The following is a 22,860-nucleotide window of genomic DNA, read 5'->3' as shown; positions in this document are numbered from 1 at the left end:
AGGAAGTTGACTTCTTGTGAGAGAAATTACTCAGTTGTAGAGGAGTGTTTGGCCATAAAATGGGCAGTGGACACATTACGGTACTACCTAGTGGGACGGAAGTTTAGGTTAATATCCGACCATGCCCCACTCAGGTGGATGAGGGAAACAAAGTGCAAGAATGCTAGGGTCACCCGCTGGTTCTTAGCCCTACAAGACTTCAGCTTCCATGTAGAGCATAGGGCCGGGAAGCTACATGGGAATGCCGATGTCCTCTCCAGAATCCCTTGCCTGGTAGGTGAAAGTGCCAAGCCCCACGGCTTTAGGCAGAGGGGGGAGGTATGTGGCAGGGCTAAAGGTCGTGTAATCAATGGGAGATATATGTCTCATAAATGGCTTGTCTCTATAATGTAAGGCATAAGTAAAGCATACCAGATATTGTTGTTGTTTGAAGGACCTGTGGTGAGGTCACAGTCATGTGACCAGTCAGCTGCTGGGTTCGTGGGTGTGGCTACAGCCTTATAATGTGGCCTGCTCCTGAACCAGGGAGTTGTGTGTGGGGAGGACTAAGCCTCCCATGTGTGCTGAGACTCCTGGTCTGAGTCTACAACCACGGACATTTGTGCTTTTTGCCTGAGCTAAAGGTTCCTTTTTGGTGTTACGCTGCCTTGTGTGTTTATGACGTGAATAATCCACATGAACTTTGGAAGAACCTGTATCATATTTGTCTCCCACTGCACCTAAGCGAGTCACATCCCTACAATATTTAGTATGTATGTATGCTGTATGAATGTAGTATATATGTAGTATGTATGTAGTATGAATGTATGTTGTATGAATGTAGTATATATGAAGTATGTATGTAGTATATATGTATGTTGTATGAATGTTGTATATAATTAGTATGTATGTAGTATTTTTTTTTTTTTTTTACATTCAACACATTAGCCAGATGATGGGACTACTACTGTCCCATCATTGGCTAATGTGTCAATCACTGTCATTGTAGCAGGCATCGCCCGATGGGACTTGTAGTCCCATCGGATGATGCCTGCACACACACACAACCCCCGGCAAGCCCGTACAGACCCCCGGCAATCCGCACAGACCCCCGGGAGGCGGCACAGACCCCCGGCAGGCCCGCACAGACCCCCGGCAGTCCGCGCAAACCCCCGGCAGCCGGCACAGACCCCCGGCAGGCCCGTACAGACCCCCGGCAGGTCCGCACAGACCCCCGGCAGTCCGCACAGACCCCCAGCAGCCGGCACAGACCCCCTGCAGTTTGTACAGACCCCCGGCAGTTCGTACAGACCCCCGGCAGTTCGCACAGACCCCCGGCAGGCCCGCACAGACCCCCGGCAGGCCCGTACAGACTCCCGGCAGGCCCGCACAGACCCCGCCCGCACACACAGACAAGCACAGTGTCCGCCCACGCACCGTCCACACTCTTCCCCCCTCCCGAACTGGATGTGCAAGTAAAGAAAGGGTTTTTTTAATTGCGATATTTCTGTCCCATTGACTTGAATGGGACTTCCGGTATCGGAATCGGCGATACCCAATCCTTTTTTGGTATCGGCCGATCCAATCCGATCCGATATTTCTCAATATCAGATGGTATCGCTCAACACTACTTCCAAGGCAAGCTGTCTGTTTCTGGACGCTGGAAATCTTACTGAAGCTCTGTAGAGAGAAGTTGCCGCTGCTGAAGCTGAGACCGGGGTCTGTGCTGTCATCGGGATGGACTGTATGTGAGAGACTGAACCGGTGGCAGCATTACCATGGACCAGCAGCTTCCCAGCACTTCCTGTCTGCATATACCGGGCTCTTTGGGGAAAGATTTAGTGCTCTCCGATGCTGCACTGGCTTTTACGTCTGGTTAGGATGGTTCTACAGCAAGTAACCCACCACATGGAATCGGCACTTTGGTAAGAAAAATCTTATGGTTCTGTCATGATCCCAGTGTAGGTTTTGACCTGCACGTCAGGGGTTAATTATTGTGGCCTCTCTTTGGTTCAGGGAGAGCTTCTTATAGCCCTGAGAAACTCCAATCCCTGTCAGTTATACTTTTGCCTTTGGCCGAGTGTGTTGACCCCTGTGTGCCTGTGCCTGTTCGTTGTCTTCCAGTTTGCTTATATGGTTCTGACCCGGTTCTGTCCCCATTGTGAGTTTGCCTGTTGATTCTGTACTGTGCTACCATCTCTGTGTATGACTCCTTGCCTGTGACCTGACTATTCTTTGCTCGCCTCTGTTGTACTTTGCAGCTATCTCCGTGTATGACTCATTGGCTACGTCCTGACTCCCCGTTCTGTCTATCTTCTGGTTTTGTCATGCTATCCCGTGCTTTGACCCCAGCCTGTCTATGCCACTTGGTATCTTTGTCCCGTAGTTACCCTGCTAGGAGGTTTTCTGCAGCTCCTAGCTCTCTGAGGTTTAGGCCACGCCCCCAGCAGTCACATGCTTTAGGTCCTGCTGGTCTGAAGCACGCACCTTCTCTGTTGCTGCCCTCTCCACAGGTATCGCTGAGCACAGTTTGTCTTACTCAGGACACGCGCACTGGTTCAGTGAGCAAGTGCAGTGCGGTGTTCCTGACAGGTTCATCTCGAAGTATAGTCTGAAAAATTGGCTCCATCCTTCCCATCATACAGTCCCCGAGAGTTCATTTCCAGCTTATACCATAACCTGTAGCACTGAAATTGACCAGAAGCTGCAAGAAATAATTAAGCAGACAGGGTATCTAGTCATTGATGGGCAGAAATACCAGGCGGATATAAATGACTTGGAAAATTTGGGTTAAATTGGCAGCGGGACTTGCGGACAAGTCTGGAAGATGAGGTTTAAGAAGACTGGACATATCATTGCTGTGAAGCAAATGCGACGTTCCAGTAACAAGGAAGAGAATAAAAGGATCTTGATGAATTTTAATGTTGTACTGAAGAGCCACAACTGCCCCTACATCGTCCAGTGTTATGGCACCTTCACCACAAATACAGATGTGTTCATAGCCATGGAGCTGATGGGAATATGTGCAGAAAAACTGAAGAAGAGGATTCAGGGTCCCATCCCAGAGCGAATCCTAGGAAAGATGACTGTAGCGATTGTGAATGCTTTGTTCTATCTGAAGGAGAAACATGGCGTTATACATTGGGATGTCAAGCCTTCCAATATATTGCTGGATGCCAGTGGGCAGATTAAGCTTTGTGACTTTGGAATAAGTGGCCGCCTTGTGGACTCCAAAGCCAAAACCAGAAGTGCGGGTTGTGCTGCGTACATGGCGCCTGAAAGGATCGATCCTCCAGATCCAACCAAACCAGACTATGACATTCGAGCAGATGTGTGGAGTCTCGGGATCTCATTGGTGGAGCTGGCAACAGGACAGTTTCCCTACAAGAACTGCAAGACAGACTTTGAGGTTCTCACCAAAGTCCTTCAAGAAGAACCTCCAGTTTCCCTCATTGTATGGGTACCCAGTAAGAGATAATATACCTGAGGAGACCTAGAAATCCCTTCTCCGACAATTTGGAGAATAAGCCCCGCCCATCAGACAGAACAGCGGCTATTTGCATACATCTAAAGACAGATTAAAAAGGTATTTTTGCATCAAAGGTGGGGGGGTCAGGCGCTATGAAAGGTACTACTAGAATACTTATGGGATGCACATTTGGATGATATCTTTACCTGATATCACAAAAAATGGGTGAGAGATTCCCTTTAACTCCATCCACTTTATCTGAGTTGGGCAAAAATGGAGTGAGAATGCCAAAAGTTTCATAAGTTTACCGCAGCTTTGAATTTCACAAAAATTTTGAAACTTTTCAAAATAACTTAATAAGTTTTATGATACAATGTTAAGGGGAAGGTAAAGGTAATATGGTTTTTTGAGAGAGGTATACATTGCTTTATTAAAGACATACAAAGGGTAAAAAGAAGGAAAGAAAGGGGGAAAATATAACAGTTACGTTACATTTCAGAGCAAAGATATGTATATACATATATTTATCCATAACAGTAGGATATTACCTTATTATAATGCGGAGAAAAATTAACTTCGTCACATGGAGCTATGCAAAAAGAATATGTGGATGAAACCTTCGGACCCAAAAAAAGGACCTTTATACTAAAGATCATGGCGTAAATTTGGCCCAAGTGTCCCATCTTTTGCTAAACTTATCAAAATAATTATTCGCGATTGCGTGCTAATTTTCATAAGAATGATGTAACGACATCTTATCTAGAATGTCATTCACTCTGGGAACCGAATTTTCCCCACATAATGTAGCAATTGCATTTTTCGTTATCAGAAATACAGTAGATGAATGACTATATACCTTTGAGAAGGGTGAATACTTTCTAAATCTAAAGATAGCAAAGGCCATTTGTGGTGTCAAAACTACCTTTTGTTTAAGAATCCTGTTTATTATATTCGAGATTTCTAACCAAAGCGGACCAATTTTTGGTCAGTCCCAAAATAGATGCAGCAAGCATCCCATAAAACCACAGCCCCTCCAGCAGTCTGACGATTTGCTTGGGAAAATTCTAGCCATTTTGGCAGATGTATAGTACCATCTGGAGGTAATTTTATAATAAGATTTGTGTAATGAGGCACAGATGCTTGAAGAGTAGGTTGTCTTAAAGGCCCTCCGCCAATCCTCCTGAGATATTGGTATACCAAGATCTCTTTCCCAATTTACCATAAAGAGGGATTTTCCCTTATCCTCATCTCCATTGAAAAAAATCATAGATACCTCTAGACCTCCAGTGAACCTTATTATTTGGGTTACATAATAATAAAGAAGTAAACTCTGTGATTAATGACTTTTTCTTCATAAGCTTAACTATAAATTTTTTTAGCGATTTAACTAGTTTTAAGTCTTGAGAAGAAAATTTATTATGGGTTTGTAATGTTTCGTTATTTATGAATTTTTCACCATCATAGAGGTCATTAATTGTTTTGATGTTGGTTGTTTTCCAATTTACTGGAATATCTTTTTCCAATATTATTCCTAAGAATTTTATAGAAATAACCCCTGACTGGATCAATCTTGTATTTTTCCTTTGAATTTGAAGACTAGCTAGTCGTTTCCACGCTTGTAGGGTAGCAAAAATTGTTGGTGATTTTCGTGGCGCAACTACAGGACCGGAGGTCAGGAGGAAATCCACAACCACTCTCAGGAGAGATGTATTATTGCGGTAAAATTTTTCTAATTTCTACCCAAAGAGGAGTATCAACAGGGCTAACCCAACTTAAAGATTGTTTAATGAGGGTAGTGAAATAGTAATTGACCAAATTCGGGAGAGACAAACTTCCATTCTTTTTGTTTTTCATGAGGGTGGTTGATGCAATTCTGGCTCTTTTTTTGTTCCAAACAAAAGAGTTTAATATTGTTTGTAAATGTCTAAGATACTTTAGTGTAATGGGTAGTGGAACTGCTCTAAATATGTACAATATATTTCATGTCCATGAAATATCAAATTTAGATAAATTGCTTATTTCATTTTGTGTATTTTTAATAACATTTTGCATGTTAGTCTCAACGGTCATACGGTAATCCCTGGTAATAAATATTCCTAAGTAATTAAGAGCATCTCTTTCCCAACGAAAACCAGCAATCTCCTTAATTTTTGCGGTAGTCTCATCATTGAGATAAAAATCCAAAATTTGCGATTTAGTTTCATTAACTTTATAGAAAGAGACTTTAGAGAAATCTTCCAATATAGAAATAACTTCCCTGATTGATTCAAAGGGTTTAGTAAGACTCAGAATGATATCGTCTGCGAACAGACAAATCTTGTAGCTATTGCTTCCTGTCTGTACTCCTTTAATTTTTTGGCTCATTCTTATGGTTTCGGCCAATGGTTCCATGATCAAGGCAAATAGCAAGGGGGATAGAGGGCACCCCTGTCTAGTGCCATTAGATATCAAGATCTGTCTAGATAATTTATTATTAGCGAAGACATTCACTGAGGGGTTAGAATATAATGTCATAATCATTTTTATAAAATTACTTGTAAAGCCAAATTTAGATAAGCTAGCAGTTAAAAAAATACCAGTTTATCCTATCAAAAGCCTTCTCTGCATCTAAAGGCCCCGTCACACACAGCGATCTCGCTAGCGAGATCGCTGATTTTGTGATGCATCAGCAATCTCTTCAGCGAGATCGCTGTGTGTGATGGGGATCAGCGACCAGCCCCCCTGCCAGTTATCGCTGATCGTGCTTGATCGGCCAGGGCTGTTTTTCGATCGCTGGTCTCCCGCTGCCCAGTACGCATCGCTGCGTGTGGCAGCGAGAGACCAGCGATCAGCGACGCTGCACGCTGGTTTCTAATGTAAACATCGGGTATCCAGGAGCCGATGGTGAACCAGCTCACCAGCGATCATCCTAACAATGTCCCAGCGATCCCATCATGTCGGATTGTTGGTGGGATCGCTGGTTCATCGTTACGTGTAACAGGGCCTTAAGGCTAGTAGCAGAGAAGGACTTTTGTTGCGTTTAATATGGTTAACTAAATTTAAGACTCTTCTAGTGCCATCGCTAGTTTGTCAAGACTTAATAAAGCCTAATTGATCCTTATGGATAATATCAGGTAAGATTTTATCCAATCTCTTTGCAATAATTTTAGAATATATTTTGATGTCTGAATTTATCAGAGAGATGGGTCTGTAGTTCTTAACTATTTCTAAGTCTCCTTTCGGCTTGGGTATTAAAGTAATGATACCTAACATCTCCCGTCGCTATTGCCTTAATAAAGACCCTTGTGAGATGTGGAACCAGAATAGGAGTAAAAGCTTGAAAGTACTCATTTGAGTATCCATCTGGGCCTGGTGATTTTTTAGTTTTAAGATTTTTAATAGCGTCAAAAACTTCAGATTTCGCAATAGGTGTTTCAAGTAAGGATGATTGTTGGCTAGTAATTTTTAGAAGCTCCAAACAGGAAAGAAAAGTCTCGATAGATTGCTTGTTAGGTTGACTTATATCTTTGTCTAGTTTCAAATTTTATAAAGCGGAGTAATAATCCGTGAATGCATCTACTATTTTTTTGGGATGTTCTACTAGAGAGTCATTGTGCCTAATTCTATGGATTCTGTTTTTAACTCTGATCATTCTGAATTTCTGGGCCATCAATTTAGTTGGTTTACCAAATGAGGAATAATAGTAATATTTTATGGCTTTAGCGTATATATTATATTCATAGAAAAGGGCCTCTCTTAATTTGATTCTAATGTCATTAATCTCTGAATGCAATTTAGAAGACGGACAGGGCAGTATTAATTGGGCATCTTCTTTTTTTTGAGAGCTAATTGTAATGACCGTATTTTTTTCCTTTTCCATTTTTTTCTTAAGGAACATAGAATGTGTCATTACGCCTCTGATGACAGCTTTATGAGCGTTCCAGACTATGAAGGGACACATATCTCCTTTGTTGTTATCTAGAAAATAATTAGAGATAGCTGTTTTTAAGTCTTTTTTTATTTTAGGAGTGTGTAAAAGTGAAGAATTGCATCTCCAAATATAGTCTGCATTAACTGATCTACCTAACTGAACCTCACATATGACAGGTGAATGATCTGAGAATGATTTTGGCAAAATTCCAATTTTTTTGAATCTTAAATAGAGATGAAGTCAGTAAGGAACAAGTCAATTCTCGAAAATGTTTTGTGGACTTCCGAATAGTGGGTGTACTCTATAGACGAGGTATTTAGACATCTAAAGATATCCAAATATTCATGTGTTTGGAGCCAGTTTCCTAGCATCGGAAAAGAAGATCTGGTTGGAGAAGTAGAGTCTAACGCACTATTTGTTACAATATTAAAGTCTCCAATTAGGATAACACACCCTTTTCCTGTATTTTTTCATCTAATTCGTTAAAGAAACGCATCTGTGCATTATTTGGTGCGTAAATATTCACTAATGTAGTTAGTTGGTTGTCAATTTTACAAACTAGAATAAAGTATCTGCCCTCTGAGTCTGTGTATTCATTAACAAGTTCAAAGGATATAGTATTTTTAATTAGTGTAATCACTCCATCTTTTTTCCTACTATTTAAAGATTTGTATATGTGCGGGAAATTTTTATATTCAATTTTGGGATGGCCTTCTCTTGCCAATTTAACTTCTTGAAGTCATATTATGTCTGCTTTACTCTTCCTAATTTCTCTCCATGTGACGAATCTCTTAACAGGGCTATTCAAGCCTCTGACAATAAATGATAAAATTTTAACCTATAAAAAAAACCAAATGACAATAAAATAAAAAGTAACCAGTACCAAAGGAGAATCCAATACTTCTTGGATAAATCTCCTATATGGGAAAAGTTCATGACAAAGCTTAGAAGAACTTCTGCTTTTTTGAAGCAAGACATAGTCTCCATTTTTTCAGTTTCAACCTGGCGTTTTCTTCTCTTTATTCAGTGTAGAAATAAAAGACATTCCATCCTGAGGAGATAATATTGTAATCATTTTACCCCAATAGTTAATTAGGAGTTTCGTTGGACAGCCCCATCTGTATGCCACACCTTTTTTCCTAAGCATTAAGGTGACTTCGTTGAAATTTTTCCTGGCTTGGTCTGTATCCTTTAAAAGGTCTGCAAAGACCTTCATATGATCATATGGGTGGGGAAGTACGTTTTTGGCTTTCATATAGTTTAGAAATTTTTCTTTAGTAGTATAGAAGTGAAATCTTAGTATGACATCTCTTGGCACCTTATCTGAAATAAATTTATTGCGGGGAAGCCTATGTATTCTATCTACCATGAGCTCTATATCTGGAACAGAGGGTAGAGCTTTATTCAGGATTTCTAAGAAGTATTTTTGAAGATTATTTTGGTTCACTTTTTCTGATACTCCTCTGAGTTTAACGTTGTTGCGTCTGCTGCGGTCTTCAAGATCCGCAACTTTGCTATGCAGGAATTGCACCTCTTTTTGGATATCTGTCTGTTGTTTTTGCAAAGAGGCAGATTTATTTTCCAGTACCTCTATTTTTTTTTTTCGTTTTTATCAATTCTGAGGTTAAATGAATCCAATTTGGTTTTCATTGAATTGGTTTGTTTGTCTATTTTAGACTCGAAGTTTCTATTTAAAGCCATTATTAGATCACTTTATTATGGGTGTCTGAGACCTCAGATAATAGGTTTTCATCTAACCTTGGCTTATTTTTTTCAGGGCTTTGTGAGGGGAATGCCTCGTAGAATTCCTCCTCTGAGTCTGAAATAATTGTTTGTTTTCCCAATTTTTTTTCAATTCTTTTTGTTTTTTTGCTTGAGTTTAATGGAGGAGACGTATCAATCTCGGTCTGAACAGTAATAATATTATGGAGTTCTTTAATCATCTGAGGTGTTGTTTCGTCTTTACTTCCCTCTTTGTAACTGGATTTAAGACTACCTATTATAGTTGTAGAAGGAGGACTGATACAATCAGCCGTGCCAAGTTCCACGATTTTGAAACTTTTCAAAGCGTTTTAGACCAGAAAACTGGCTTAAAACTTTTGCTGAATAAGGCACATTATACGTTAAACCCTGATTTTGTCCTTTCGTACATATATCCTTAATTTACTGACTACATTGTTGACATATTGCATGATTGAACAGTTTACAAAAACATCTAAGTCAGCTGAATGCTTTAGCAAAGGAACATTGTATTTTTGGTCATAGTAGGTGGGAAAATTGAAGACTAACTGCAAAATCTGTTATTAGTTCGTGTAGGAAATGAAGGATAATTGAGCTAGAGTGTAGCACAGCTGCTTTCAGAAGATTTCATTACAGTTTCAGAGCAGCCGCTGTCCTATCTCATTGCCGGTCATTTAGTTGCCGTTATTGTCCTGAGAAAACCCATTAATGGCCTAGGTTTATTTTTTTTCGTTTAGTTATAATAATGGCATCTTGTTCCACAATTGTCAGGTTGAAGATCCACTGCCGCTTTTTTTATTTCAACGACTGAGTGGTATCACTAAAGCATGAGTAGTAAAATACTTACCAGTCACTATCTTCTTTTGTTCTCGGTGCCACTCCAGTCGTTTTCTGCTACTTCTGCTAGCAGTGTTTGCTGGGCAAACCGGAGGTTACTTCGCAATGTAAGGCTAAAGAGAGCCAGAACGAAGCTCTAATGGACTCACATTGAGAGTTTGTAACTGATACATCTAACTCAGGAGCTGAGGTCACAAGCTGGGGTAACGGGATCAGCAGTGCCAGAAAGAGCAGAAGATGGCAGCTGGTAAGTATTTTATTAGGGGCGTAGAACAGACATTAGTGATACAACTCTGGTGGTCAAATAAAAACAAAACACTGGAGTGATGCCTTATGGAGATTGAATGAGCTGACCTGTGATACCAGACATAGCTGATGGGTGGTGTATTCTCTGATCTGAAGCAACCCCACTAGATGATGCTCATTTAAAGAGTGATGTCAGTTTGGAAGACATAGTACCCTTAGAATTGGCACCATCCTCTCCATCACATGGTGGTTGGAATTTGTGCAGGACTTCTCTTTTCAAAGAACTTGCTTTATTAGCAGACAAAAGGGTATGGGAATTGGCCACAAATTCTTAAAAAACATATGGAGGGGGTAACAAAAACAAGGCCCTTGTTTCCTGAGTTGCAAATTCAGCTATATTGTCACGATCCATTTTTGGATCTGTGACAGATCTAGATTCTCGCATATAAACTTTTTTCCTTTCTGGGCCATCGGGGGTTAATGTCTGTTATACCCCCCGGTGGTCGCTTGTGTATTTACATTGCTGGTGAGTTTGCTGATGCAGGTGGTGACCACCCCCACCATCCTTTAAAAGGTCACCTAATGCATCAGCTGGCTGTTGGTTATACAGGTCCTTTTGGATACCAACCGTGCTGAAGACAGGAGGTTGCTGGTTCAGTGGTGCTTCAGCTGAATGCTGTTATCTGGTGCCTTACACTGCTGTGCGGTGCATTGCAGCACAGAGAGTTAAGTGTGGTTTTTGTTACCCTTTTCCTTTTGCTGTCTGTCTATCCTTACCTTGTGTTGTATTAGTGCAGCGGTGGGACCAGTGTCTTCACTTGCCAATTCTCTACTTAGGGATAGGTGCAGGGCAAGTGAGGTCTAAGGTATCCTGCTCGGTGACAAGTTGAAAGAACCTGTATAGGGACGCAAGAGCAGGGCAAATCATCAGGAGAGTGCTGGAGGTGTCCTTTTCCCTGTTCCCTATCGCAGGGCCCACCATTTTAATTGTTTCCCCGGTGATCCCTTGTTTGTTTTACCGTTTAGTGACCGACCGATTGTTGGGTCGTATCACACAGGGCCAGTCACTTCGTGACATTGTAACCAACCAAACATTTTTTTGTTCTGGTGAGCCATGGCCCAAATGCAGGTTTTTGCGCAACTGCTTCATAGAGTCATAGAATCATAGAATCGTAGAGTTGGAAGGGACCTCCTGGGCCATCTGGTCCAACCCCCTGCTCAAAGCAGGATTCGCTAAATCATCCCAGTCAGATGTCTGTCCAGCCTCTGTTTGAAGACTTCCATTGAAGGAGAACTTCAGACCCTCACCGATGAGCTAAGAGTGGTGCGTGGTGAGGTGGTGCAGCTGCTACAGACATTGGTAGGGTTCGGGGCCTCAGCTCAGGTGCAGGCTCATCCAGAACCTAATATATCTCTCCCAGACAGGTTTTCTGGTGGCAGAGATAAATTTTTGTTTTTCAGGAGGCCTGCAAGTTGTACTTCAGGCTCCCTCCTCGTTCATCAGGGAGTGAGGAACAATGGGTGGGATTCATCATATCCCTTCTTAAGGGTGATCCCCAATCCTGGGCCTTCTCCTTGCCGGCCGATTCACCATCTCTATGGTCAGTGGATGAGTTTTTCTCTGCTTTGGCGAATATGCCCCCTGTAGTCCTTACTGGGGCAGAGGAATACATGCAGGTGGGAGGAATTTGTTCCCAAATAGTGCTGTCTGCAGTTCGTCGTGGTGTGGGGCATGTTTTTACTGTGGGCAGACGGGGCACTTTATCGGGGTCTACCCGACGCGCGCCAAATTATCTGTACCATCTAAAAAGCCGCGTCCCCTTGGTCGTGTGAATGGAGGTGACCAGGGAGTGTATATTTCCTCTGTCTTTCTACAACCTACCCCTTCTTCTCCGGTGGGGGCAGCAGAGGTGCTGCCAGGGAGTAGGGGCAAGTCTCAACCCTCACCACAAGCTAACCCAGAGTGTCAGAGATCTCTTAGGAGGAGGGGTCAGAGAAGGGTGGTGGTTCCCTCTGTGCATTGTGGGGGTGTGAGTGTGACAACACAGGGGGAAGCCTCTGTTGTTGGTTCTGTAAAGAGTTCACCATCTTGTGGCAAACATGTGCGTGGCAATAAAAGTTCAGGTCCGGACCTGTGTGTGAATGAGTACGTATGGGTGTCCACCAAAAACATCCGGTGGAAGTGAGATGCTGGGGCCTGGAATTCTCAGGTGATCGAGCAGTATCGGGTGTCAGTCATTCTTGGCCCGGGGACTTACCAGCTGGAGTTACCCCCAGTAATGGCCGTACACAACTCATTCCCCAGGTCGGCGCTCTGGATATTTGTGGCACCTCCTGAGCATATGTTGTCACTTACATCAGTCCGCGTTTGCCATAACCATGCCGAAGTGAACTCTGATGGATCAAGGCATCATCACTGTAGGTTGCTTTCAGTTGAGGTCTGGTGTTGAGGGTCCAGAGACCCCTCATTGAGGGAGGGGTACTGTCACAATCCATTTTTGGATCTGTGGCAGAAGTGGATTCTCGCATATAAACTTTTTTTCCTTTCTGGCCATCGGGGGTTAATGTCTGTTTTTCCCACTGGTGTTATTACATTGCTGGTGAGTTTGCTGATGCAGGTGGTGACCATTCCCACCATCCTTTAAAAGGTCATCTGATGCATCAGCTGACTGTTGATTATACAGGTCATTTTGGAGCTTGCTGGTGCAGTGGTGCTTCAGCTGAATGCTGTTATGGCTCAGGTATCCTGCTCAGCAACAGGTTGAAAATACCTGTATAGGGATGCTAGTAAGAGCAGGGCACATATTTTGCAGCGGTTTTGCAGCCACTAACCATGCGTGGATTGCTTGCCAATCACAGTAATGCCATAGCCATGTTGGCTACAACTCCAGCTTCAACTGCTTAACTGTAACACACATCACAAGAAGAATCTGCAATAGCAACAATGAACTCCTATTCAGCACAGCGTCTCCTAAGAGCAATGAAGCAGAGCTTTCACTGGCAGGACAGAGAGGGTCTGGCCTGGTTTTATAGAAAGCGTTAACGACTAGTGATGGGCGAGCACTAAAATGCTCAGATGCTCGTTGCTCGGGTCGAGCAAATTGGAATACTCAGGTACTCGGACAGAACAACGAGCCCAATGTAAGTCTATGGGAGACCCGAGCATTTTTACCGTGATCCCCTCCCGGGAGTCCTTTTAAGGTCTAAAAACATCTGAAAATGGTAGAAACACTACTCAAATGACACGGGGATATAATGGGGATCACCCCTGGAAGCATTCCTGACTCCTAGTTCACAGCTTTAATCAATGTTGTCAGAGTTTCATGCCATTTTTACTGGTGCACTAAAAAACATACCAAAACTAAACCAAAACGGATTTTGATGGGAAATATGTTAAGGTACATCCTTTCCAGGTTAATAACTTGTATATAAGGCAAAATAATTAACCCCAGACCAAAATGTTCCTCCACCACTTGGGCTATGTTCAGACGTAGCGTTTTTGAAGCGTTTTTCAACTTTAACATTGCTTTCAACCAATACAAATGCATTTACTGGGAAATGTCATTGTAACATTTGCCAACCCTAGCTGGCCATGTGGTGTGTGACACATAAGCAGACACATCTTTTCACATTTATGAAGGAGGGACTTTTAAAGTCACAGAGCCTATTTTTACAGGGGCATCAGGCAGCATTAATCTTCTTAATGGGCCATTATTAAACATTGGGTATCCTAAACTGTTATAGCCTCTGCAATGAGTGGATGGGCTGCCAAGTATTACGACGCACCTCAATACCCCTTTCACGAGATGTCCAGGAGGGCTTCCATAAAAAGTTTTGCATTGAATGCAAGGCCTGCCCTGCTACCAAGTCATATGCACCCCAATATGCCTTTGAACCCAAGTACTGGATGGGCCCAGGAAAATCCACTTCACATTATTCATTTTGTTCTCCCATTCTGTTTTCTTATGCATCGACTGCAAGGCCTGCCCTTCTACCAAGTCATATGCACCTCAATAACCCCAATCCCCCCTTGGAAGAAACAGGGAGGAGGGCCTCTTAACAAAAAATGTCTCATTAAAAAGGAGTGGGTCTCATAGACTTGTAATGCCCATACACTTAGTGTATGGGTTGGCAAGCATTTCCCATGTGGGGTACACCTCAACCTTTTTCAGAACAAGTATTTTACGCACAGCCTAACCACCCACCCTTGTTAATGATTCGACACTGGCTGTAGCTGCGCGGAACACGTAAACCCTTTTGATCTAGTGCCAGTGGATGATGAGACTAGGAGGAAGGCCTGATTAAAAAATAGGCCCAATTTCTAGGAGCGGGTTTCATAGACTTTGGAATGCCCATACACTTAGTGTATGGGCTGACAAACATTTCCCCTTGGGGGTGTACATATTTTTTGTATTTTGGTGGCGGGCATCATAACACCCTTGCCAAAACATAGAGTGGCCGGAGCATGACTGAATACGTTCTCCCTGGTGTTCAAGTGGTGTTGCACGGTGAGGATGAGGAGAAGGAGGAGGACACCAAATAGCCAAAATCAGGAAGTGTACTGTATATCCATGTTTGGTTGTGAAGAGGTGCATGGGAATACACCTCCCAAAAAACACTACATTGGAGTGTATGCTTCACTGTCATCATTTGGTGGTGTCAAGATACTTTCTACTGAGTGAATAAAGAATATTTTTCACTACATCGTGGATCTGGACAAAGTTTTTTGTCTCGTCCAGCTTGGATACCCAATTATTAAAAGGCATAGAGGATGTCAGGGTCCTGACAGCGCCGGCGTACAGCCTCCACTAAGCAGGGACTCACCCGCACCGTAGGGACCCCTGGGGACAAGAACAGCCGGAAAATAAAGATGCACAGGACCTGAATGTAGAAGTTTAGCAAGCCGGCACAGGACCTACGGTCATGTGAACGGTCATGTGACTGCAAGGGGGCGGGGCGTAGCGTCCTGCTTTCAAAGAAGGTAGAAAACTCAAAGTCGGGCAAAGCGGGGGTCATGCACAGTACAGGCAAGCGAGGTACAGGAGGGATAAACAGACGGGAGGTCAGACAAAGTCAAAGGTCATACACAAGATATCAGTAAAGTACCAGGGATGAGACAAAACGGATAGTCAGAGCCAAGCAGAGATCAAAACCAAACAGACATAGAAGGTACCAAGCAGAATCAAAAGCAATATCCAGAGAACAGACTGAGTCATACACAGAGAATCATGCAACCAGAACACAGCACTAACACACTCAGGGGTCACCACAATAGGTCCCAGGTGTGCAGGTGAGAGTCTGCACTGAGGTCAGAACATTAACCCCAGCAGTGCCGGTCACCCAGCACTGGTATCATGACAGTACCCCCCTCTCCTCTCAACAGGGGGCCTCTGGACCCCCAGGCTTGCCTAGGTATCTAGCATGGAAAGCCCGAACCAGACGATCCGCATGCATCAACCGGGCCGGCACCCAGGACCTGTCCTCTGGCCCATACCCCTTCCAATGAACTAGGTACTGTACTGACCGCCGTACCAACCTAGAATCTACGATGTGACCAATCTCATATTCCACATGTCCCTCAACCGAAACCGGAGGAGCAGCGTACTCGGATTCTCCCCAGACTGCTTCAAACGGTTTCAGTAGAGATCTATGGAAGACGTTAGGGATCTTGAAAGAGGGTGGAAGGCACAGTCTGTACACTACTGGGTTGATTTTTTCCACAATCTTGTATGGGCCAATGAATTTGGGGCCCAACTTGGCTGACGGACTCTTTAACTTAATGTTTCGCGTGCAGAGCCAAACTTTCTCTCCAACCTGAAACATGGGGCCAGGTGTTCGTTTCCTGTCTGCGAAAAACTTATACCTGCCTTGAGACCTAGATATACGCCGCTGGACTTCTGCCCATGTATTTTTTAACCGCTGCACAGAGTCCTCAGCCCCGGGGCACCCCATATCCAGACGAAAAAAAACTCACCAAAATGAGGACTGAACCCATAGTTGATCAAGAAAGGGGACATACCAGTGGATTGACTCACCCAACTATTGAAGGCAAATTCAGCCAACGGCAGTATATCACACCAGTCATTCTGTCTAGCAGAAGTCAGACATCTGAGGATCTGTTCCAGAGACTGATTAGTGCGTTCCGTCTGACCATTACTCTCAGGATGGTATGCAGACAAAAAGGACAGAGATATCCCTAATTTTTTGCTGAAAGCACGCCAAAACTTAGCCACAAACTGCACACCACGATCAGACACCACATTCAGGGGTACCCCATGCAAGCGGACCACATGCTGCACAAACAATCTAGATAAGGTCTCAGCAGAAGGTAATGCGGACAGGGGTACAAAATGAGCCTGCTTTGAAAATCTGTCCACCACTACCCATACCACCGTATTACCCCTGGAAGAGGGAAGATTGGCAATAAAATCCATGGACAGATGGGTCCACGGTCTTTCGGGAACTTCCAAGGGCATCAGCTCCCCCACCGGCCGGCTATGGGAGATTTTAGAACGAGCGCAGACCCCACAACCATAAATGAATTTCTTTATATCAGAACCAAGGGTAGGCCACCAGAGGATCCTAGCCACTGCCAGTCGCGTGGCTGATATACCAGGGTGAGCACACAACTTGGACTCTTGCAAGAGTATAAGGCGAAGTTGCTCTGGGACAAACAACTTGCCCCCTGGCTTGGCCGCAGGAGCCAGCGACTGGGCCCCCTCAATTTCCTGTTCCAATTCAGACGAGATCCCTGCTAACACCACCCAAGGGTGCAGGATGGAGAACGGTGGCTCAGGGGCAGACACAGGGTGAAAACTACGAGATAAGGCGTCAGCCTTGACATTCTTTGACCCTGGACGAAATGTAATAGTAAACTGGAAACGAGAAAAAAAAGTGACCAACTGACCTGTCTGGGCGTTACTTTTTAAGCAGACTCAATGTATGACAAATTTTTGTGATCAGTGATCACAGTAACCGGGTGACTGGCCCCTCCAAAAAGTGCCTCCATTCCTCAAACGCCAACTTGACCGCAAGAAGCTCTCTATTGCCTACATCATAATTTCTTTCAGCAGCAGAGAACTTCCTGGAAAAGAAAGCACATGGCCTGAGGTTGGTTAGAGTGGCAGACCCTTGGGATAACACTGCCCCCACCCCCACCTCGGAGGCATCCACCTCCACCACAAATGGTTTGGAAGGATCTGGCTGTACCAAGACAGGAGCAGACATAAAACAATTTTTCCAGGTCACCACCTGACAGCAAACCTGGAGGACGTCCTACTCATCCGCAGTGGGACAGGAAGCCACAAGAGTTTAAAGGGATTCTCCCCTTACCATCCCACAGTGTTTTTCCTGTCCCACTGCGGATAGGAACGACGAGAAGCGGTATGCTGGGCCCTGCAGTGTAAGAACCGGATACCACCTCCGGACCACTTACACGTTCTGGTGTCTCCGCAGGCGGCCACAGAGAACCTTATCTATTTAAAGATGGAGGACCAGGAGAAGACGGAGACAGGCACGGAGAGCCAGGGTCACGTGAGTAACCTCATATGAGGTCATGGCAGGGCCCCAGTAAGACAGACCCCATAGAACACGTACTTTATGTGTTCCAGGGGGGAACCTCCACCTCAGAAAGGAAGAAGAAGGATAAGAAGTGTCTAGTCTGCTCTAAGAAGCTAAAGGACACATGGCAAAAAACCCTCTGCGATGCATGTACAAAGCGTATAATGGGGGAAGAACAGGCTACGCTCATGTCGAACATGAGGGCAATGATTAGAGAGGAAGTACAGGCCTCGGTATCTGGAGCCATGTCCCAAGTCCCGCAGATGAACCCTCAGGCATCCTGAAAGAGGCAGAGGGAGTCGGGCACGTCTTCTGAGGACATCCGGTCCGAATCAGACGCAGAGGAGGAGGAGGAGATCAGAGAGCACCCGGAGAGGGGAAGAAAGTACCTCTTTGCATCCGGAGATACGGACGAGCTATTAGGGGCAGTCTGCCAGACTATGCAGATAGAGGAACCCCCGACTACCCTCTCGATACAAGATGAGATGTTCGGGGGGCTGCGCTCCCAGACCTCAATGGTCTTCTCAGTAAATACCCATATACGGGCCATGATATTGGATGAATGGGAGGAAGCAGAGAAAAAATTGTCTATTCCCTGAGACTTTAGGCTTCGCCTGCCGTTTGACCCTGAAGAGGTCAAGATCTGGGAAGAGGTCCCTAAAATCGATATCCCAGTAGCAAGGGTATCAAAAAAGACAGCCATTCCGTTCGAGGACTCCTCAAGTTTAAAGGAGCCCCTAGATCGGAAGGCAGACGGGCTCTTGAAAAGAGCCTGGGAAAGTTCAGCGGCAGTCATAAAGACAAATATAGCCGCGACATCGGTTGCACGCTCCACGCATCTATGGATAGACGATTTAGAGGAGCATTTATCAGATAGAACTCCGAGGGAAACTATTCTAAAATCCCTTCCCTTGCTAAAATTAGCCACAGGGTTTTTGGCTGACGCCTCAACAGAGTCCGTAAGATTTACGGCCAGAACCCAATCATTGTCCAACACAGCCAGAAGAGCTATCTGGCTTAAAAGTTGGGCGGGTGACATGCAGTCAAAGAATAAGCTGTGCTCAATTCCCTTCTCGGGAGGTAGAGTCTTCGGACCTGTGCTTGACGAGATCTTAGAGAAGGCGTCAGATGAAAAAAAGGGGTTCCCTGAAGAAAAACGTAAAAGGTATCAGCCCTTTCGTAGACCCCGTTACAGCCAGAGAACGGACTACAGAGGGAAGGGGAAGTCAGGTCGATGGAGCTACCCCAAAGGGGGTGAGAATAGAAATAGGAGCAGAGATACCATCTTCTCCAGCCCAGGGTCTAGCTCCCGGAAGAAATGACGCCACCAATGTAGGGGGCCGACTGCTCAGGTTCAGTGAAGAATGGCGAGAGGTTACCACCAGCCCCTGGGTACTGCAAGTAATTTCTCAGGGATACAAGATAGAATTCGATTCGCTACCCCCAAACAGGTTCCTAGTAACCAGCTCTCGACTTGGTCCGGCCTCCCCAATGTGGTTAGATATCCAGGACCTCCTAGAGATGGAGGCAATCATACCAGTTACCACGCAAGAAGAGGGAAGGGGACACTACTCGAGCCTCTTCGCGATAAAAAAACCGTCAGGGGAGACCAGGACCATAATAAATCTCAAACCCTTAAACAAGAGGGTATTATACAAACGCTTCAAGATGGAATCAATAAGATTCACGATTCCACTCCTGGGAGAAGCGGTGGTAATGTGCACGTTAGATCTAAAAAGCGCATATTACCATGTCCCCATCCATCCAGACCACCAAAGATACCTCAGGTTCGCGGTCGAGAAGGAGGGCAGGGTTCACCACTACCAGTTTCGCTGTCTCCCCTTTGGCCTAGCATCAGCCCCAAGAGTTTTCACGATGGTAATGGTAGAAGTCGTGGCCTACCTAAGAGCCCAAAACATCATGGTGGTCCCATACTTAGACGACTTCCTGATCGTAGCAGACTCAGCAGCCCAGCTCAGAGTCGACTGTCAATCCTCAATCGCCACACTGCAAAGGTTGGGTTGGATAATAAACTGGTCAAAATCAGATCTTGTACCCAAGCCCAGAATAAAATTTTTAGGGGTCATGCTAGATTCGGAAAGAAGAATGTCCTATCTTCCAGAAGAAAAGCAGACCAGCATACCAAAAAAGATCTGCCAGTTCTCAAAGAACCGGGTGTCGATCAGAGACGCAATGAGGATTCTGGGGCTGATGACTTCGTGTATCTCCTGTGTCAGGTGGAGTCAGTTCCACTCCCGCAGACTACAACAGGCAGTCCTAGCATCCTGGGACAGAAGACAGGGCTCGCTAGACAGGAAGATACAATTAATTCCCCAGGTCAGAAGGTTGCTGCTGTGGTGGACCATCAAGAGAAACCTAAATACCGGTGTCTCATGGATTCAGTCCCCAGAGATCGTAGTAACCACAGACGCAAGTCTATATGGCTGGGGGGGACATATCGGAGGAGGTACTATCAGGGGCGATGGAGTCGGGAGAACAGCAACAGGTCCTCCAACTTCAGAGAGCTAGTGGCGGTCTGGAAGGTACTACTCGCTGCTTGGCCTCAGGTGAAAAACAAGCATGTCAAAATATTTTCGGACAATATCATGACAGTAGCCTTTCTCCGCCATCAGGGCGGACCGAAACACCTGGCACTACAGGGCTTGGCGGAGCAGATCTTCAGATGGGCGAAAAGAGAGGTCCTCTCTGTCTCAGCAGTACATCTGGAGGGCACCAGCAACCAGGTGGTGGACTTTCTCAGTAGAAGAAGAATAACCGCAACGGACTGGGAACTCAACGAAGAAGTGTTCAGCAGCCTGTGCGATCGCTGGGGACAACCAGAAGTAGATCTGTTTGCGGACAAGGGGAATGCAAAGGTCAAAGCCGTCTACTCCCTAAACCCAGCAGGAAACCCGACAGGGATAGATGCTCTATCGCAGTCCTGGAACAGGGGCCTACTGTACGCTTTCCCGCCTCTAGCTCTCATCCCAAAGGTCCTCAGGAAGATCTACGAGGACAGAGCCAGGGTCATATTGGTGGTTCCCTATTGGCCAAGAAGAAGCTGGTTTCCTCTGCTCAGAAAGATATCACGGGAAGATCCCATTCTTCTGCCAAAAAGAGAAGACCTTCTTCACCAAGGTCCGGTCTTCCACAAAAGGCCAGAAGCCCTCAAGCTATCAGCCTGGATCCTGAGCGGCAGGTCTTAAGAACAAAGGGTCTATCGGATGAAGTTATATCCACTCTACAAGCAAGTAGGAAGCCCGTAACGGCAGCAATATATAACAAAAATTGGAAAAAATTTTGCAGCTTTTGTGGAGAGGCGACAGTCGATACTGACCGACCCCAGATCCCGAAGATCCTTGACTTCTTACAGGCAGGGTTCAAGAAGGGCCTCAGACCCAACACCCTGAGAGTGCAGATTTCAGCCTTAAGCGTGTTCTATGACACAACCCTATCGGCTCACCACTGGATAGCCCGGTTTTCAAGGGCTGTGCAGAGACTTAAGCCCTTGATAAGAAGGACCGTCCCTCCTTGGGACCTTAACCTAGTCCTTAACGCGCTATGTAGACAGCCATACCAGCTAGGGGTAGAAATATCTATTGGTAACCTCTCTCTGAAGACAGCATTTTTAGTGGCAGTTACGTCAGCCAAAAGATTAGGGGAACTTCAGGCCCTATTGGTTCAAGATCCCTACTTACAAATATTCGACGACCGGTTGTCCTAAAACTCGACCCGGCTTTTCTCCCCAAGGTGATCTCAGACTCGAACATGAATCAGGAGGTAGTGCTCCCCTCGTTTTGTCAGTTTCCTAAAAATAGCAAGGAGAAAGCTTACCATAACCTGGATGTCAGGGAAACAGTGCTCAGGTACCTGGACGCAACCAGGCCCTGGAGGCAGGATAGTAACCTCTTTGTCCAGTTTAGAGGCCCTAATAAGGGTAAAAAGGCATCAAAATCCACAATAGCAAGGTGGATTAAATCCGTTATTAGCACAACGTATAGAGCACAGGGTCAGAGCCCCCCGGGGAGTCTTAGAGCCCACTCAACTAGGGCCATGGCCACATCATGGGCAGAGAGGGGTGGAGCCTCGGCAGAACAAATCTGCAGAGCCGCATCTTGGGCCAGTCTCAGTACGTTCTCTAAACACTATAAATTAGACGTGGCCTCCGCACAATTGGCATTTGGGAGAAAGGTACTCCATGCGGTAGTCCCACCCGAAGACCAATATTCTTTGGTACTACTCCAGGTGTGCTGTCAGGTGGTGACCTGGAAAACGGTAATTAGACCTACCGGTAATTGTGTTTCCAGGAATCCATCCTGACAGCACTATTAGTTCCCTCCCTGACAAACGCATCCATGCAATTGTGATGTAACATGTGTATGGAGAATGTTGATTTAAATAAAATTTTTTGTTTGAATCCATCCAGAGGTGTTACTTTGTGAAATCACTGTGGGATGGTAAGAGGAGGATCCCTTTAAACTCTTGTGGTTTCCTGTCCCACTGCGGATGAGAAGGACATCCTCCAGGTGTGCTGTCAGGATGGATTCCTGGAAACACAATTACCGGTAGGTCTAATTACCGTTTTCAGCATCGCAAAGGCCTCTTTTGCGAGTGAGGACCAATTTCTCACATTCGCACCTTTGCATGTTAGATCCGTGAGAGGTTTGACCACTTGCGAAAACCCCCGGATAAATTTGCGGTAATAATTGGCGAACCCCAAGAAGCGCTGAAGACCCTTAAGATCTCGGGGTTGCACCCAATCCGCAATGGCCTGCACCTTCTTGGGGTCCATGCGAAAACCCTCACCGGATACAATTAATCCCAAAAAAGACAATTCTTGCACACAGAATACACATTTCTCCAATTTGGCATACAGATGATTTTCTCTCAGTCTTTGGAGAACAGTTCGTGCATGTTCCAAATGAGAATGCTTGTCGGAAGAGTATATCAAAATATCATCTAAGTAGATAGCGACAAAACTACCAATGAGATCTGAGAATACCACGTTGATGAAATTCTTAAATATGGCGGGGGAGTTGGTAAGACCAAATGGCATGACTAAATTTTCAAACAGTCCCTCGGTTGTGAGGAACGTGGTTTTCCATTCCATTTTCCATTC

At 45.0% G+C, this 22,860-nt stretch overlaps 1 protein-coding gene across 1 annotated transcript; it reads left to right on the top strand.

Moving 5' to 3' along the window:
• The first annotated feature begins 2,668 nt into the window (after positions 1-2,668).
• Positions 2,669-3,457, top strand: LOC141069543 (dual specificity mitogen-activated protein kinase kinase 7-like). Its single transcript, XM_073559196.1, has one exon. The coding sequence runs from the start codon at positions 2,807-2,809 to the stop codon at positions 3,455-3,457; it is 651 nt and encodes a 216-aa protein (XP_073415297.1). The 5' UTR covers positions 2,669-2,806.
• The last annotated feature ends 19,403 nt before the right edge of the window (positions 3,458-22,860 follow it).

Source organism: Dendrobates tinctorius, unplaced genomic scaffold (assembly GCF_039654945.1).
Source record: "Dendrobates tinctorius isolate UK_male_01 unplaced genomic scaffold, ASM3965494v1 ptg000265l, whole genome shotgun sequence".
NCBI lineage: Eukaryota > Metazoa > Chordata > Amphibia > Anura > Dendrobatidae > Dendrobates > Dendrobates tinctorius.
This window is presented reverse-complemented; position numbering and strand designations above follow the sequence as displayed.

Coding starts and splice junctions, on each gene's coding strand:
- LOC141069543 (XM_073559196.1), top strand. CDS start 2,807: ATGAGGTTTAAGAAGACTGGACATATCATTGCTGTGAAGCAAATGCGA.